At 32.6% G+C, this 15,635-nt stretch overlaps 3 protein-coding genes across 3 annotated transcripts in view; 2 read left to right on the plus strand and 1 right to left on the minus strand.

Moving 5' to 3' along the window:
* Positions 1–2,583, plus strand: part of LOC110025643 (protein ROOT PRIMORDIUM DEFECTIVE 1) — a 24,735-nt gene extending 22,152 nt beyond the window's left edge. Inside the window, exon 2 of the mRNA XM_020726228.1 lies at positions 2,567–2,583. The gene's annotated coding sequence lies outside the window, so the exon portion shown is untranslated. The remainder of the gene's footprint in view (positions 1–2,566) is intronic.
* Positions 2,584–2,585: 2 nt separating this feature from the next.
* Positions 2,586–7,155, plus strand: LOC110025644. The gene is made up of 3 exons (XM_020726229.1): positions 2,586–2,970; positions 6,472–6,489; positions 6,827–7,155. The coding sequence occupies exons 1-3, from the start codon at positions 2,628–2,630 to the stop codon at positions 7,015–7,017; spliced, it is 552 nt and encodes a 183-aa protein (XP_020581888.1). The 5' UTR covers positions 2,586–2,627; the 3' UTR covers positions 7,018–7,155.
* A 541-nt stretch (positions 7,156–7,696) lies between these two features.
* LOC110025659 (60S ribosomal protein L35a-3) lies at positions 7,697–14,712 on the minus strand. The gene is made up of 5 exons (XM_020726248.1): positions 14,604–14,712; positions 14,479–14,514; positions 14,156–14,384; positions 13,960–14,002; positions 7,697–7,720 (listed from the first exon to the last, which is right to left on the minus strand). The coding sequence occupies exons 1-4, from the start codon at positions 14,633–14,635 to the stop codon at positions 13,961–13,963; spliced, it is 339 nt and encodes a 112-aa protein (XP_020581907.1). The 5' UTR covers positions 14,636–14,712; the 3' UTR covers positions 7,697–7,720; position 13,960.
* Between the last annotated feature and the right edge of the window lie 923 nt (positions 14,713–15,635).

Genomic DNA, 15,635 nt, shown 5'->3' on the forward strand with positions numbered 1-15,635 from the left:
ATATATATATATATATATATATATATGTATTTATAATTTGCTCAACCTATTTTCCCAACAACCTACCTCCGACCCTTTCACTCTTCCTTGTTGCAATGGAGCATCACTATAAGATTGACAAATCTGGGGTTTTTGTTGTCCAAGCATGAGTGCCAGGTAAAATCTAGGTTAAATCCAAGCTAATTTATCGATCAATGCTTTGCTATATATTTGTTCATCGACCACAACACTTCTCTAGTCACATTGCCGAGCGAACACCTCTGCTTCAGTGGCCACCAGTTGGCCAACCGCCCCTGAAACATGGAAGATTTGCATATATACCACTCAATTCTTGCATATTTATATGTTTTCTTATGCATTACTAAAATCTTATAAATGTCTCCAACAAATCACCCATCGACCGGCGACACCCCTCGGCCGACCGTTATTCTGGTTGTCTCCAACCGACCACTAACTTTCAATCGGTCCAACAAAAGTATAAAGTCCCACCAGAAAAAGGAGAACCTACAAGATTGTTGGTAAGACCAGCTTGATTCTCTATCCAATTTTATAATGTACACAGTATAAATCTTGATGCTAACAAATGCTCAGGCCTCTAATATCATTTTCTCAATATTTTCACTCAAATATAAAAAATTATGAAAAAATCTCAATCCATGTTAATCAACTAAACAACAACCGAAAAGCCTTATTCATATATTGCTCCAACTATTTCTCAAATTCGCATTGACATATCACAAATCAATGTAGGAAGCAGGAAGCAAGAATGTCAAAACCAGGACTTGTTTGATAGGTATGTAATCAATCCTAAAAACAAAACCAACGCAGAAACCAACGAAATGTATGCATCAACCAAAGATCACAAACCTATCAAACAAATCACTAAACATACAGTGCTTTGTATGTAAAAATGGAGTTGTAGCATCGAGAAAAAAGAAAAAAAAAAGTAAGTTTCCTGTGCTTTGTATGTGAAAATAAAAAAATATATATATTTGCGCAGACCATACGACTCATAGAGCAAATTCACAAAGAAAAGATTTAAGGGAGAGGATACTGAAGGAAGAAGGAAGCAAACGTCGGCAAATAACCCTATCCAGATGTGTCAGCGAGCAAAGAGAAGATGTGGAAAAAAAGTCCTAGGCAGATCGCTTACGGGCTGAGGGCGAGCAGGACGAAGGACATCAAAGGAAAAATTACCATATAACGTCGAATAATCCAGCTTCGGATCGCGATATGGCTTTGCAGGTGCGTTTAATAAACCGCGCCCAAGCCGCACCAAGCGGGTTGCGTCAAACAGACCCTAAGTTGACATGTGTGGAGGGGAGAAATAAATAAATAGGAGAACAATCATAAGAAACTCGACATACGGTGTCAGATAACTAATTGCGATCTTTTATTATTATTATTATTATTATTTTTAGTTTGAAGCAGAACATGTATGGCTTATTTGATTAAGATATGATTGTTGTTAAAAATACTCAAAAACACCTAAATGTTATTTTGAGTGTTTTCGAAATATGTTAATTTATTTTTAGATACAAAAGAAATAAAATACATAAAAAAAAAACTCACCAAACAAACATGTTTTAAAAAGAAAAAATAAAAAATAAAAATGAGATTGAACAACCCACCCCTAATAATGATCACAGAGAAATATTAGTATGATGATTCCTACACTCCAAGTAAAATAATATCTTTGCCAATAGCAAAAGCCTTGCATAGCAAACAATAAGATTTGTTAGACATTTATAAAAAGGCAAAGTATTGTGATGAAAATAGAATAAATTGCAAAGCTTGGAAAATATTAAATAAATCTTTTATCTATAATATATTTGACCCAGCCAAGAGAATTTGTTGGAGATACCATCAAATTCTTATGTATTTACACATCAAAGCCTAAACTTCATTTTTCTTCATTTATACCGCCTAAATATTTCATATCACATAAAAAATATCACTTTCAAGTTTAAAAAAATGAAATACATCTTTTCATGCATAAGAAATGTGGTATGTTTTAGTTAGATATGTAAATACATAAGAATTAAGTGGTAAGTATGCCTACCACATTAACTATACATGAAAGATGCATTTCACTTTTCAAAAGTTAATATGGTATTTTTTTTTTTAATGTCATGTGAAAGATTTGAATGGTATAAATGTAAGAATTAATGCTTCAAGTTGTTGAATATGTAAATACATAGGAATTGGGCGGTATGTATGTAATTGCCCCTAAATTGAAAGTATCTCATATAAAATTAAAGAAAGATTTACATGGAGACCACTAAATTCCTGTCTATTTACAACTCTAATGCCTAATGCCTACCGTTAAAAAGCTAAAATGGAGGTATTATTCATGATATATTAAAGATTTGATTTGTTTAAACCTAAAAAATTAAACTTTAAATGTTAGATATGTAGATGCCACTAAATTAAATTATCGCTCATCCTAAACTCGTTTTATAAAAAGTTAAATACTTAATTTTCATTTATAAGATAAAGAGGTATTGATATAAATATTAAAATGTAAGGTTACAGATGTAAATAAATAAATCTTCAAGGTATGCAGGTAAATGCGTACATAATATATCCTGAGAAGATAGAGAACTCCACATTGCGCACAGACAGAAATGAGCCTTCCCTGCAGATTGCTGCTCGCCTGTGTGCCACGCGATCTACTGAGAGAACGCTCTTTCATCGGAACCCTCGTGACCAGAGGAAGAAGAAGAAACGGGCGATTTCGAAGCGCCGCAAACCCTACTTATATCTCCTATAGCTCCAAAGTTCTATGCGGGCTTCTACCCACCGATCCGTGGTCTCCGACAGTCGATTCACAGAGCATAGCTTCCCAGCTCTTCGCCATCTCGCTCTTCCCTTACCTCGGCTTCCTGTACTACATCACTAGGTCAAAAACCGCCCCCAAGCTCACTCTCTTCGGTTTCTACTTCCTGCTCGCCTTTGTCGGCGCCACAAGTATGTTCATTTCTTTTCTTTCTACTTCTGTATGGATATGAGTGCTGAATCGCCCTTTTTTGATAATTTACTTTCTTGTTTATGCTGTCTGCTTCTGCTAAATAATAGGGGTTTTTGTTTTGCTCGCCTTTTTTTTCTTTTAGTTTCCAATTTGTTTTTAGGAGATTTGCATATGTGGCACACAATTCTTATGTATTTGCATATCTCACACCTAAACTTTCACATTTACATACATATAGTGCTATTTTTGATATTAAAGATTTGGGTATTATGTGTGTAAAATGTAAAATACATAAGAATTGAGTAATTTGTGCTGATTTATTCTTTTTCTATGCAATCTCTATGCATGACTGCACATTAGAATGTTTGTTCTTGGTTATTTTAGTATCGTTTTTGCTGGATGGTACTGCTAAGGAAAAAAAAAATTAGGTCGGATATATCTTGAAGTTGTTGAATTTCATGATAGACCCAACTCTCACCTATTAAAGTATTTTCCGCTTTGGCGTAGTGGCCTCATGGTTTTGCCCAACTTTCTAGGAGATTACCCATCCTAGGAGTTCTCCAGGACAAGCACACTTAACTTTGGATTTTCTAATGAAATTTCACTATTACACCAAATGTGTCTCGATTTTTTAAGAGTGTGGCTTCAATCTACTTAAGCGATTTCACATTCTCCCCCCACTAAAGTATTGGACGTCCTCATTATACCCATAATCAACGACCATGCAGATAGCACTCTAGAGATGCCCCTAAACATTCAAGAGGTGGCTCTCACCATGTAGCACCTTGTTCCATTCAAGGTCTAAGAGATGACTTCCATGGTGTAGCACTTTGTTCTGTATGGCACTTAGTTGCCATCTTTTGACTTGTGTAATGCTCTGATACTATTTGTGATGACCCAAACTCCCACCCATCAAGGTATGGTCCGTTTTGACATCGTGGCGTCACGATTTTGCCTCAATGGTGTTACTTTTTAGGAGTTCACCCATCCTAGGAGTGCTCCAAGACGAGCATGCTTAATTTTAGAGTTCCTAATGAAATTCCATCATTACACCAAAAGGTGTCTCGATGTTTAAGAGTTTGGCTTCAATCCACTTTATAGGGGACTTAACAAATTTATTCTAAGATGAATGTAATAAATATTTTTTATTGTTTGTCCGTAGATTATATTCTTTTAAAAACAAATTTTATGATTTTTGGACCCATCCTGATAAAAAAAATTTCATACTTGTTAATCTCGATGTCCTGAGTTCAGGAAGGTTGTTCTTTATCTATACTTGTAAAGAAGTTTAGTTGTCTGTTCTTATTATTCATCACTAGATTCCTTCACTTTTAATCACTATATTTCTATAAAATTGTTGGCTGATATATGCTCTGCTAATTTAATCATTATTGTAAGCTTTTATCTAAATTATATGGGGTTGGATAGATTAATTTTGCTCCTCTAATAATTCTAATTTACCTAAATCCTTTTTGTACAACATAAATTTTGATCTACTTCTTACTTTCAATCCACACGTGTTACAGGAACTCAATGTGTCTAGCATGAACATAGGTACTATTACAATGAATTGTAAATGATAGAAGAATAATCAATGTTGCTTATTTATAGGAAATGAAATTCAATAGAGCAAAACTAATTTATGTTGGGAAGTTCAAAATTAGTATTAGAGTAAGTGTGGTAGGGCATATAGAGTTGAAAGATTAAATGTTTCACATGAATAATATTATTATTAGAGTGATTGCTATTAAGTTAATTAATCATTATGAGGATATTATAAATGTTGTTAATGTATTTGCTCATCAAGTTTGGTTAGTTGATGGTTTGAAAAGTCAATTCTAGGATGACATGGATGGGCTATGAGAACTTATTCTTATATAGATTAGAGCATTGTGAGCTATAAGAGGATTTCTTGTGGGTATGAAATACAAGATTAAAAATTGATGTGGTGCAAGTTATACTTGATTTTATGGTTGCATTTTCTTGTAATACCAATCACATACTATGAGAAAGGAGAAGAGCAATTTGTTACTTTGAAGACGGAGTCAATAAATTAGAAATTTAGTTCCCTTTATTTGGAAAGGGAACAAAAGTTTTACAAAGATTAAGGTTAAAGTCTTGGAGAATGATTGATCACATGACATAAATTACTTGTTATGTCTATATGCATAACATACGAGTGTAAGAAAATGATAAAATAAATCATATTCTTAAGACATAATGCTTAGAATATGAAATTTGGGAAATTGTAAATTATTGAATCTCTATGTTGAGCCTAAGGTGTTATTGTACAAATGGCTAACCGTTTGAAAAGGTTGTCATATCAGTTTTAGAGGAGTCTAGAAATAGACTGTATATAAACAAGGAGATTGGTGGTGCAGTAAGAAGGTTAAAGTGTTATTAAGAAAAATAAATAAACTACCTAAAGTCTATTATGAAGTAAATTTAACTCAGACAATGATTATAAAGAATTTAGCATACAAAGGTGATGTGATGCAAAGCAAAAGGAGTATCTTGAAGGAGAAAATTTGAGATTTTGATGATGTTAGACACATTAAAGCAAGGATAATAAGTTGAATATGATTGTATTAGGCAAGTAAGATATGTTATTTTGAGCAAATTTGGAATGAGTTTTAAAGACTATTTCTTTCAAGAAAGCATAATGAATAGATTAAGAGAAAAATGTCAAAATTTCCCCTAACTTTTTGTTGAGGTTCATTTTAATCTCGTAGTCTATAAAAGTGACAAACTAGTTTTTAAACTCTTTTAATGTGTTGAAATAGTACGCAGATGACTATTTTAGCCCCTATTAAAAGAATATGGGGTTAAATTGACATTTTTTATGGACACTGGGACTAAAATGACCCCATTAAATAGTACATGAAATATTTTTTACACCTTCCTGAAAAGAATAATGATATATATTATAAATTAATTAAAACAGTGAAATGAAGTTAGCTATGAAGAACATACATAAAGGTTGATGATGCCTTGGAACCCCATTGTGTCCACCTACAACTGCTTATTTTCTTGATTATTTGAGACCATAATGAGATTCCATAAAAGCAAGATGGAGCCAAATTCCCTAAAACAAATTTGTATCAAGTGCTAGTGGGGCAAGTTTGGCACATTTCAAGGGACCAATGAGACTTCAAATTACATCAAAATGCACGTGAAGGCATTGGTGCAATACCTACCCCACAAGAGGTGACATTAAAAGCACCAAGTTCTAGCAAATGGAGGTTGTTGATTGTTTGAACCTACAATAAGATCGACCCTTTGTTTGTTTAAAGGAAGTATTGACTTTGTTCACTCATTCTGTATGCTATAAATAACATCAATATTTTTTAGAGAGATTCGAAGATCCTTACGGAGTTTTAGTAGATCTATATATATATATATATATTATTTGTCTTTTTTTTTTTTTTCTGTTTTTTGTTATTTTACATCAGCTAACCTTTTCCCCTTCATGTTCCATGGCTTCTTGTTGATCAACTCAGTACCCGCTGGCATTTATGGTAAAATTCCTTATTCTGAACCCTACTTTGATTCATTTTTTTTTTATTTTATAGGAAGATTTACATACATACCGCTCCATTCTTTTGTATTTGCACATCTAACACAATTTTTACAAACATGACATCTTCCCTAGCCATGAAAAGCTGTATTTCACCTTTTTAAAGCTAGAATTGGCAATGTTTTTTTATGTGATGTGACAGATTTGGGTTATATACATGTAATAATTAAAATTTTAGGTGTTAGATATGCAAATACACAAGAATTGAATGGTCTGTATGTAAAAGCCCCTATTTTATATATTCTTCTCTAACTTGGAAGGAAGCTGCACTGTTGCAGCTAAGCTGAAGTATGGAACCTCATTAGCTAATGTTGATTGGCTGCATGGCGGTGCTGAGTCGTTGCTTACTCTCACAAATCTGTTTATTGTGTTGGGACTCAGAGGAGCTTTGAGAAAAATCAAAAACTCCAACAAACGCCAAGATGATAAATCTGCTTCAGATGTTAAAGAAAAGCAATCCTCTCTGTAGATAATTGTGTATTTTAGTGATTATCGTTACCATGGGAGACTAATGTGCAAAATTTTTTATATACTCTCATTACCAACATTTGTGCTGTGCTCCAGACATTTTAGAGTTCAAATTACTTATATAAAACAATCGTTTTTCCAGCAATAACTTCATAACTCCACCACAAAATATAACAATAAAATATTTTCCTTAATTATACAAGTGACCTTTAAATTTATCATATAACTATAATATTTTCAAATCATTTATGCTTGGGAGGAAATTATAATGCTCATAGCACCTAATTCCTATGTAAATCTTTTACATCACATCCAAAACAGCATAAATAAGGTGGTTTGCACTATGTTCTTCGTACATTATTTACTTGAAACTTCCGTATCAATTTCAAATAAATACCTAAAACTTTTGTAATTTCCTGTATTCAATCCCAGTCATAAAAAATATTAATTTGAATGTCTCAATGTCTAAATGCACTGAAATTCTCTAAAGTTAAATTTGGATAAAACCAATATCTGCGTAACTGACAAGCATTAAGTAACATGAGACCAAAAAAAACCATAAACATAAAATAAGAGATTGAAGGGGGGTTTAAGCAAACAGTAGGCAACAAATTTTAAAATAAAGAGTTTTGCAATTTTAATATAAAGCTAAATCCAAAGACTCTCCACAGCTTCAACCGCAACAGCACATGGAGATTTTACACCTGGACGGCAAAATTAAAAAAGGTATTTAGAAAAAGTACAACTGCCCAAATTTGCAATAAGCTTAGAAACCTAGCAAAAAGACGATAAAAAAATCATTTTTTTTGGCGAATAATAAAAAAAGAATATATAATGATAAACAACAAATAACATAATTGCATATCTATTCTTTGAGTTCTTCATCAGTGTGTTGTGAGTATTGAGGCCTTCTTTATGTTCTTATACTAAGACTAATATTTATAATAACATGAATATCATTGTATTATGGGACATTTCCATACCACCAAATTCCTACGTATTAACCTATCTAACATTATATATCTAACACCTAAATTTCACGATTTACATTAATATCACTCAAATCATTCATATTACATTTAAAATAAATTTCACGATTTACATTAATATCACTCAAATCTTTCATATTACATTAAAAATGCCATCTTTTTAACTTTTAAAAAAAAAAAAGGTTAAATACGGCTTTTCATGCATAGGAAAAGCAAGGCGGTATGTAAAAAATTGACGTTTAGTTAGATACGTAAATAAACAGGAATTGAGTGGAATGCCTGCAAATCTTCCTTGTATTATTCATATTCTGTAAGAGATTTAAAGAAAGCAGAATTCATAAAATCTGAGGCTATTATAATACATGCTTTTCAAGAAATGAAAGAGTATTAGTATTAAGCCCATGTCCTTGCCCAAAAACTCCCAGAATTCTAAATTTTTAAAGGCAGCTTGGGAAAACAGTTGTGCGAGCATGAAACAAGTATAAAGCTAGAAAAAAATATTTTACATACATACCACTCAAATTTTATCTATGTACACAACCAAAACCTATATTTTAATTTTTACATGCATGCCACCTTAACTATGCATGGAAGGGCGCGTTGCATTATTTTAAAAGTTAAGATAATGGTATTTTTTTATGAGATATGAAAGATTGGGTGGTATAAATGCAAAAAAGTAAAATTTAGGTCTTACATCTGTAAATACATAATAAGTGGGTGGTATATATATAAATGCCCCTAAACCAAATGCTGTCTATCTATGAGCAAAAAGCATGTGTCTCCCGCAGTGTCATTGGTAGCAGTACTTCCTGACTAGGTTAGGGATTCTATTTTTTTATCAAGATCACCACACCTATAATATTTAATTCTAAGCAAGTGTTGAAAAGAAGCTATAATGCAACCATATTAATGTTAAAATGTTTGAAAATTCTCCAAGTATGTAGGCAGTGCTATCATATAGGCCACGAAAGACTATCCTATCAATGCAACATCTGCACTGAATAAATTTTAACTAATCAAAATCTAGAAAAGTACTAGACCTTAATGTCATTTATCAGGAATCATAGCACAATAAAAACGTAAAATCTTTCTTTTCAAAGAAACTTACACCAATATTAAATACTTCTAAAAGTTCCTATGAAGCGGTTTCATTAAATGTTGGACACAAACATAACTCCGACACACACCAACACATGTTTTAACGCTTCAAAATTCATGACTGAATCTTCAGTGTGAAATTAGATTCTAACACGGGGAAACAAAGAAGACACACAAGTCTCGAAATTGAGAAGCAAGCAAGCCTTGAAACTATGCTAAGGGGAAAATAATACCCACACGTGTCTTTGTCGTAGCCCTTCCCTTGCCCCAATTACCTACGAACAAATTCATCAAAGATGGAGCCGCTTAATATCCCGCTCATGTCTCCCAAAGCCAAAGATCATTGATCACAAGACACCTCTCCCAAAAAAAAAAAAGTCATAGAAAGAATTATTAAGAGCCGTCTCCGCTCTATCTCCTTCTCAACGGAATTCATCATGAAACCTTTGAAGCCATCTTCAAACTCAAAGTCGTCCCCTAGCCAGCAAAATCAACTTCGTGTCATTTTACCCTTTGAACAGAGTTTTCTACTTCACTCATTGATTCAATATTTTTCTGTTACAAGTTAGGGGAAAACATATTCTAGACTTTCTTAATTGAAGTGGCTAGATGGCCAAAGCTCTTATCATATCGGAGCAATATTTAGTTACTAAATGTTTAAAATCATATTGTTAAGTTTAGAAATTGTATCAAGTCACATATAATACAACAAAAAAAGCTTATATCCCACTAAGTGAAGCTAGCTACATGAATCTTTTTTCTTCATTATGCCCTACTGAGTATCATATTTTTATTTAATTCTAATAAATTAATATCATTTTTATAACATGTTATTGTGTCTTCTAGGTCTGCCTCTACCTTTCTTAACATAAGTCGAGTCTTAAAAATCTACAATCCTAATCGGGTATCAGATGATCGACGTTTAATACGATCAAACAATCTAAGATGACTCTCTAATCTTTGTTTGCCACTGGAGCTACACCAACCCTTTCACAGATATATTCGTTTCACATTTTTTCTTTATGTGTAAAGTCACTCCTCCACCTAAGCATTCTCATCTCAACAACACTTAACTTAGATTTATGCTTCTCTTTTATAGACCAATATTCTGCAACTTAAAGCATTCCAAATTCTCACCACCATCTTATAAAATTTTATTTCCAGTCAAAGCGATTCTTTTCTATTATACAATAGGTCGGATGCATTCCTCCACTTCAACCATCCAACTTGAATTCTACTAATAACGTCCTCATCTATATCACCATTACTTTGAAAATAGACCAAAGATATCTAAAATGTTCACTCCTTTTAATGATTTAATCACCCATTATTACAACTGTCTCTAGATAAATTAATGCTAAAATTACATTTTATGTATTCAATTTTATATCTATTCAAACAAAGGTCTTTAAACTCTAAAGTATACCTCCATAATTCAAGTTTCATAGATGCAACTTACCATTGTAAATGTCCAGTAAGAGCATCCATAACTAGAGCAAAAAGATATGGGCTTTAAGTTGATCCCTAATGTAATTTAACTAAAATAGGAAAATACTTAGTTAAACATCCTTCTATTCTAACACAAGTAATAGCTCCAGCATACATATCTTTAATGACTTGAATATAAGTTATTTCAACAGCTTTCTTTTCTAAAATTCTCTCAAAAACTTCCTTTGGAACCTTGTCATAAGCTTGCTCAAAATTAATAAAAATTATATGTAGATCCTTCTTACTCTCTTCAGCAAACTTATAGTTTCCATAGTAAACTTACCTGGCATAAATCCAAAGTGATTTATCAAAAACTTCCTTTGGAAACTTGTCATGAGCTTGTTCTAAATAAATAAAAAGCATATGTAGATCCTCCTTACGCTCGCCATGAAACCTATAGCTTCCATAGTAGACTTGCCCTTTTACTGATTTAATCACTCCTTGTTACAACTTCGTCGCTAGATATACTCTACCAAAATAACATTCTATGTATTTGAAACCTATAGCTTCCATAGTAGACTTGCCCTTTTAATGATTTAATCACTCCTTGTTACAATTTCGTCGCTAGATATACTCTACCAAAATTACATTCTATGTATTCAATTTAAGATCCACCTCACGAAGGTCTTTAAACTTTAAAGTATACCTCCACAATTCAAGTTTGGGCCGACCTTACCATTATAAATGTACAATAAGAGCATCCATAACTAAAGGAAAAGAAACAGATTCTTTATGTAATCCAACTAGAATAGAAAATTACTCGGCTAATCCTCCTATTTGAGCACAAGTAACAACTTCAATATGCATATCTTTGATGACTTGAATATAAATCATATCAACACGTTTTTTTTTTTTTTTCTAGAACTCTCTAAATAACTTCTTTAGGAGTCTTATCATAAGCTTGTTCTATATAAATAAAAATTATATGAAGATCCTCCTTACTCTCCAAAGAGATTATGAGAAATGATTGTATCACTTCTTGATATATATTTTAATTACTCTCCTATAATTTTAATGTATCAAGGATTAACATAATTCCTCTATAACTTGCACACACTTGTGCATCCCCATTACTCTTCAAAATGGAAACCAAAATAATACTCCTTCACTCGTCATCTTTTTAAATTTTAAAATAATATTAAAAATTTTAGCAAGCCAAGAAATTCACATGTCTCTGAAATATTTCCACACTTCTATTGGGATGCCATCACTACAAACTTTCCACCCTTGGTTTTCTTTAAAGCCTCAACTTTTTTTTTACTAATGTGATGGTAAAATAAAAAAATTTATTATTACAAATGATATTAAGATCAATGAAGTCGATTGTATTTTCAAAAACTGCATTAAAAATTTTATCAAATTATTTCATATATTTATGTTGAATATCTCATATATAAAAGGTTTTTCTTTTTTTATAAAAGTTATTTTTTTATTTTCATCTTTAATACACTCTCTCAAATTTAATACACTCTCTCGAATTAAAACTTTACTTTTTTTTTCTTTGTTTAACTATTTTATGCATGTATCTGTCACCTTCTCATATATTACATATATCACTAAAAATATAATTTTTAGCATCACAAATAGATCTTTTATATCAAGTCACATATGAGATTGTAAAATTCTTTCCTTAGAAATTCTTAAATTTGTTTTATTATTTAATAGCTTGATGATTTCTAAAATGAGTAATGACCTAAAGATGCATAATATTTTACAAATTCACTTAATAGGAACAGCCAACAAAGGGAAAATTTAGTATTTATGCATCTAGGAGAAGCCAATAATATGTTCAAAGAGAGGCTAAATTGTGGGATATATGTGAGGATGTATCAATAATAATGGATGATATTGTAATACTTTAAGTTGTTGATCTCACTTGATGTGCCATCTATGAAAACTGTGTTTTTTTCTCAATGAAGATGAGAATGCCCTTGACGAGACAAAATTAGTATTAGACTACCATGAAATGATCATGAAAATAGGTTGAACTTTGATATGCCACGAAAAATGCCCTTAAAATTACATAATCTACAACTATAGAATACAATTTATAAACAAAATGAATGGCTTGGAATTTTGTGTGTTTAAAACATGCCTATAAGTTATAATTAGCCAATTTATAATTCTAGTGTAAAGAGGAAATCAACAAAAGGAAATTCAATTCTTCAAATCACTATAAGTCAAATGATAAGCCACTTACCAGGGTATATATTTTTTAAATAAGATATGTATTTTGATAAGCATATATAAGATGACGATGGTTTTACTTTGGGATATTCAAGAAAATATTACCAAAAACTTTCTTAAAGGTAATACTAAAAGGTAGGTTTTAAAACATCCTGTCAAAAATGTCTATTAGCATATGCTAAAAACCAGTGACAATTTAGTGAAAGCAAAATATAGGATGGAAGTTTTTGTTGTTTCCTTTGATATTTGAGTGCATTACTATAAATGAAGATAGTTTGGTGTCAGTTTTATAAATATATAAAATTATAATGTTATGTATGTGATTGTCCCTTTTACTGCTTATTAACGTAATCGAAGATATATGAAGTAAACCTAAGGCAAAACTAGCTGGCAATTTACAATCCTAAATGCGCTCCTACATCACGATTCAAATACATCATGATTCAAAGAGACGGCAACTCAACTTTTTCAATAAGAGGAAGTGCAGGTTTATTAAATAAAACTCAACACGAGATCAACAAATGCATGGGGTTTTCATGTTCAATGTTGCTACTAAGCATAGGCAAACTTGCTCTAATCAATAGAGATTATTTAAAAAAAATATGGGTATCTAAAAAGAATTCCTCTGGCATTAACTTGGCCAATATATATTTTTCAATAAAGATAATTATAAAAAAGAAATATATTACATTGTGCACTCTACGGAGTAGAGAATGGTTCCAATTAAAAACTTATATATTGTTGTGCCATTGATGCAAAATAAATCTTACTGGAAAATGTATAGAAACAAAAAATTAAAAAAAGAAACGTTTCATTAAGCATCTTGATGGTAAATTATACATTACTTCATTTATATCAACTTAATCACCACGCAATTACTAATTGATGTATAATCTCGCGTATGTAACCGCAAACAAACTCAAAAGTCGCGTTGATCACCTTCTACAAGCTTTGGGATCAATATTCAAAACACAGGCATTTGCCATAACAAGCATTCATATAATTTTTGTGTAACTTTTGTGTAAATCGTTTATTTATTAAAACGATTAACAAAGAATAGTTTTCTGATTACAAAATTAAATCTGGTGACAACCAAAAATGCACCTACAGCATAATAACTAGTAGCATCTAACCTAATAAAGTAGACTGAACAAATGTCGAGGATGATAAAATAGACTCACCTCATATGTTGCTCGGATACATGAAAACCCTGACTTTGCGGCCCTAAAGTACAAAATTGAAAAAAAAAAAATATCAGCTAAATAAGCAGAACTTATAATGCAAACACCCAATTCCAAATTCAATCAAATTTAAATCACAATAACGTCTTCGAAGCTAATTTCCGGTAAGCAAAAGGTTTGGTAGCTGCGATCTTACCATTGATTGGGGTGGCAAATTGGTTTTGAACTTAGCCCTGACGACGCCACTGTTGCCGTGGGGTCGAGTGACTTTTCCCCATATGCAGCGATAGTGCGTGCCATTCTTTTTCGTCTTCGCCTTGTAGATGTACGCCATTCGCTTACCAGCATACCATCCAACCTCCTCTTTCGTGTTCACGCCCTCGATCTGCACCAGAGACGTATTCTCATACTGGTTCGACTTCGATCTACAATATACGAAGCACGATGAAATCCAAATAGAAAAAATGACCACGGAAGCTCAGAAACCTAAGTTTTTAGAACGGAATGTATGACGCTTGCCTCTTATATCCAAGAATAGTTCCGCGAACGTACAGCCTGACAGAGAAATGAAGGCATATAACGAGGGAAAGACAAATCAATGGATCGATAGGAGAAACGATAGTCGAGTTATTGATTTTGGGTACCTGACGCGCTCGCCTTGCCTACCCTTCACCATCTTTTCTGAGCGAGCGACGGAGAGCGGAGCCGGAAAACAAAAGCCCTAGCAGATCGTTTTATAGTAGCCAATGGAAAGATACAGAGGATTTGGACGGTCGGGATTAAAATGCCTCTCACTACTTATCTTTCGCGAAAACATATGTTTAAATAAGTTTTTAAGGCAAATAACAGCAAACTTCAATTAAAAATCACTCACAAGTCTAATTTCAACATGAAAAGATAAAATAGCGGCCTCGACAAGTAGAACATAATAACACCAAAGATGATCTAATCCAAGTCAAGTCAAATCTAAATTGAACAATTAAACCATTTTTTAAATGTTTATATACCCGATTAGAATGTCTAATAAATTTTAAATTTAACAATCTTTTAGCCAAATAAAGCTTGTATCAATGAGACAAATCTAGTGAGCTCAATATCATTCAATTTCATTATCTTTGTGACGCCTAAGTGGTTTGGATTCTTTAATTATTTTTTAGGAAGTTTCTTCTGGACTATATTCATGAACTAGGACAAGAACCATGTATCTGAGGAAGCTCGGAGCCTCGAGGAGAGTGAGTTGAGGTCTGGTGTTTTTACATTGAAGGTCCAGTGAATGTCCCCCTCTTGCAACTGTCGTCCACCGCTCATTGGTTGGTGACGGTCGTCGATGCTCATCACAACAAAGCTCATTGAGAAACATGACCAATGTTGTGAAATCCCGTTATACACTGCGGAGCGACGCATCCCACAAGTCAACGCAACAATATGCCTCGCCTGCAGTGCAATGACGCCTCTCAGAAATTGCATAACAACTCGGTCGCAGTTACTACTTATAACTAGCGTACTTAATTGTATTTTTTTATAAACAACCACAATGACATGTTTATACTATGGGTTGTTGACCCTACCTAATCGGCCACTAGAGCCCCCTTTGATTTTTCTAACATAGGTTTGTGTCGGCACTATTTTTGATATGGGGTTTGCCCGTAAGAAGCTGTCGGTCATCGGAATTGAAA

Source organism: Phalaenopsis equestris, unplaced genomic scaffold (assembly GCF_001263595.1).
Source record: "Phalaenopsis equestris unplaced genomic scaffold, ASM126359v1 Scaffold000320, whole genome shotgun sequence".
Lineage (NCBI taxonomy): Eukaryota > Viridiplantae > Streptophyta > Magnoliopsida > Asparagales > Orchidaceae > Phalaenopsis > Phalaenopsis equestris.

Excerpts from the sequence above, each read along its gene's own strand:
- LOC110025659 (XM_020726248.1), bottom strand. The coding sequence starts at position 14,635 with ATGGTGAAGGGTAGGCAAGGCGAGCGCGTCAG. Across the intron at positions 14,515-14,603 it reads AGGCAAGGCGAGCGCGTCAG|GCTGTACGTTCGCGGAACTA; the intron begins GTACCCAAAATC and ends TTTCTCTGTCAG. Across the intron at positions 14,385-14,478 it reads ACTATTCTTGGATATAAGAG|ATCGAAGTCGAACCAGTATG; the intron begins GCAAGCGTCATA and ends CGTATATTGTAG.
- LOC110025644 (XM_020726229.1), top strand. The coding sequence starts at position 2,628 with ATGAGCCTTCCCTGCAGATTGCTGCTCGCCTGTGTGCCACGCGATCTA.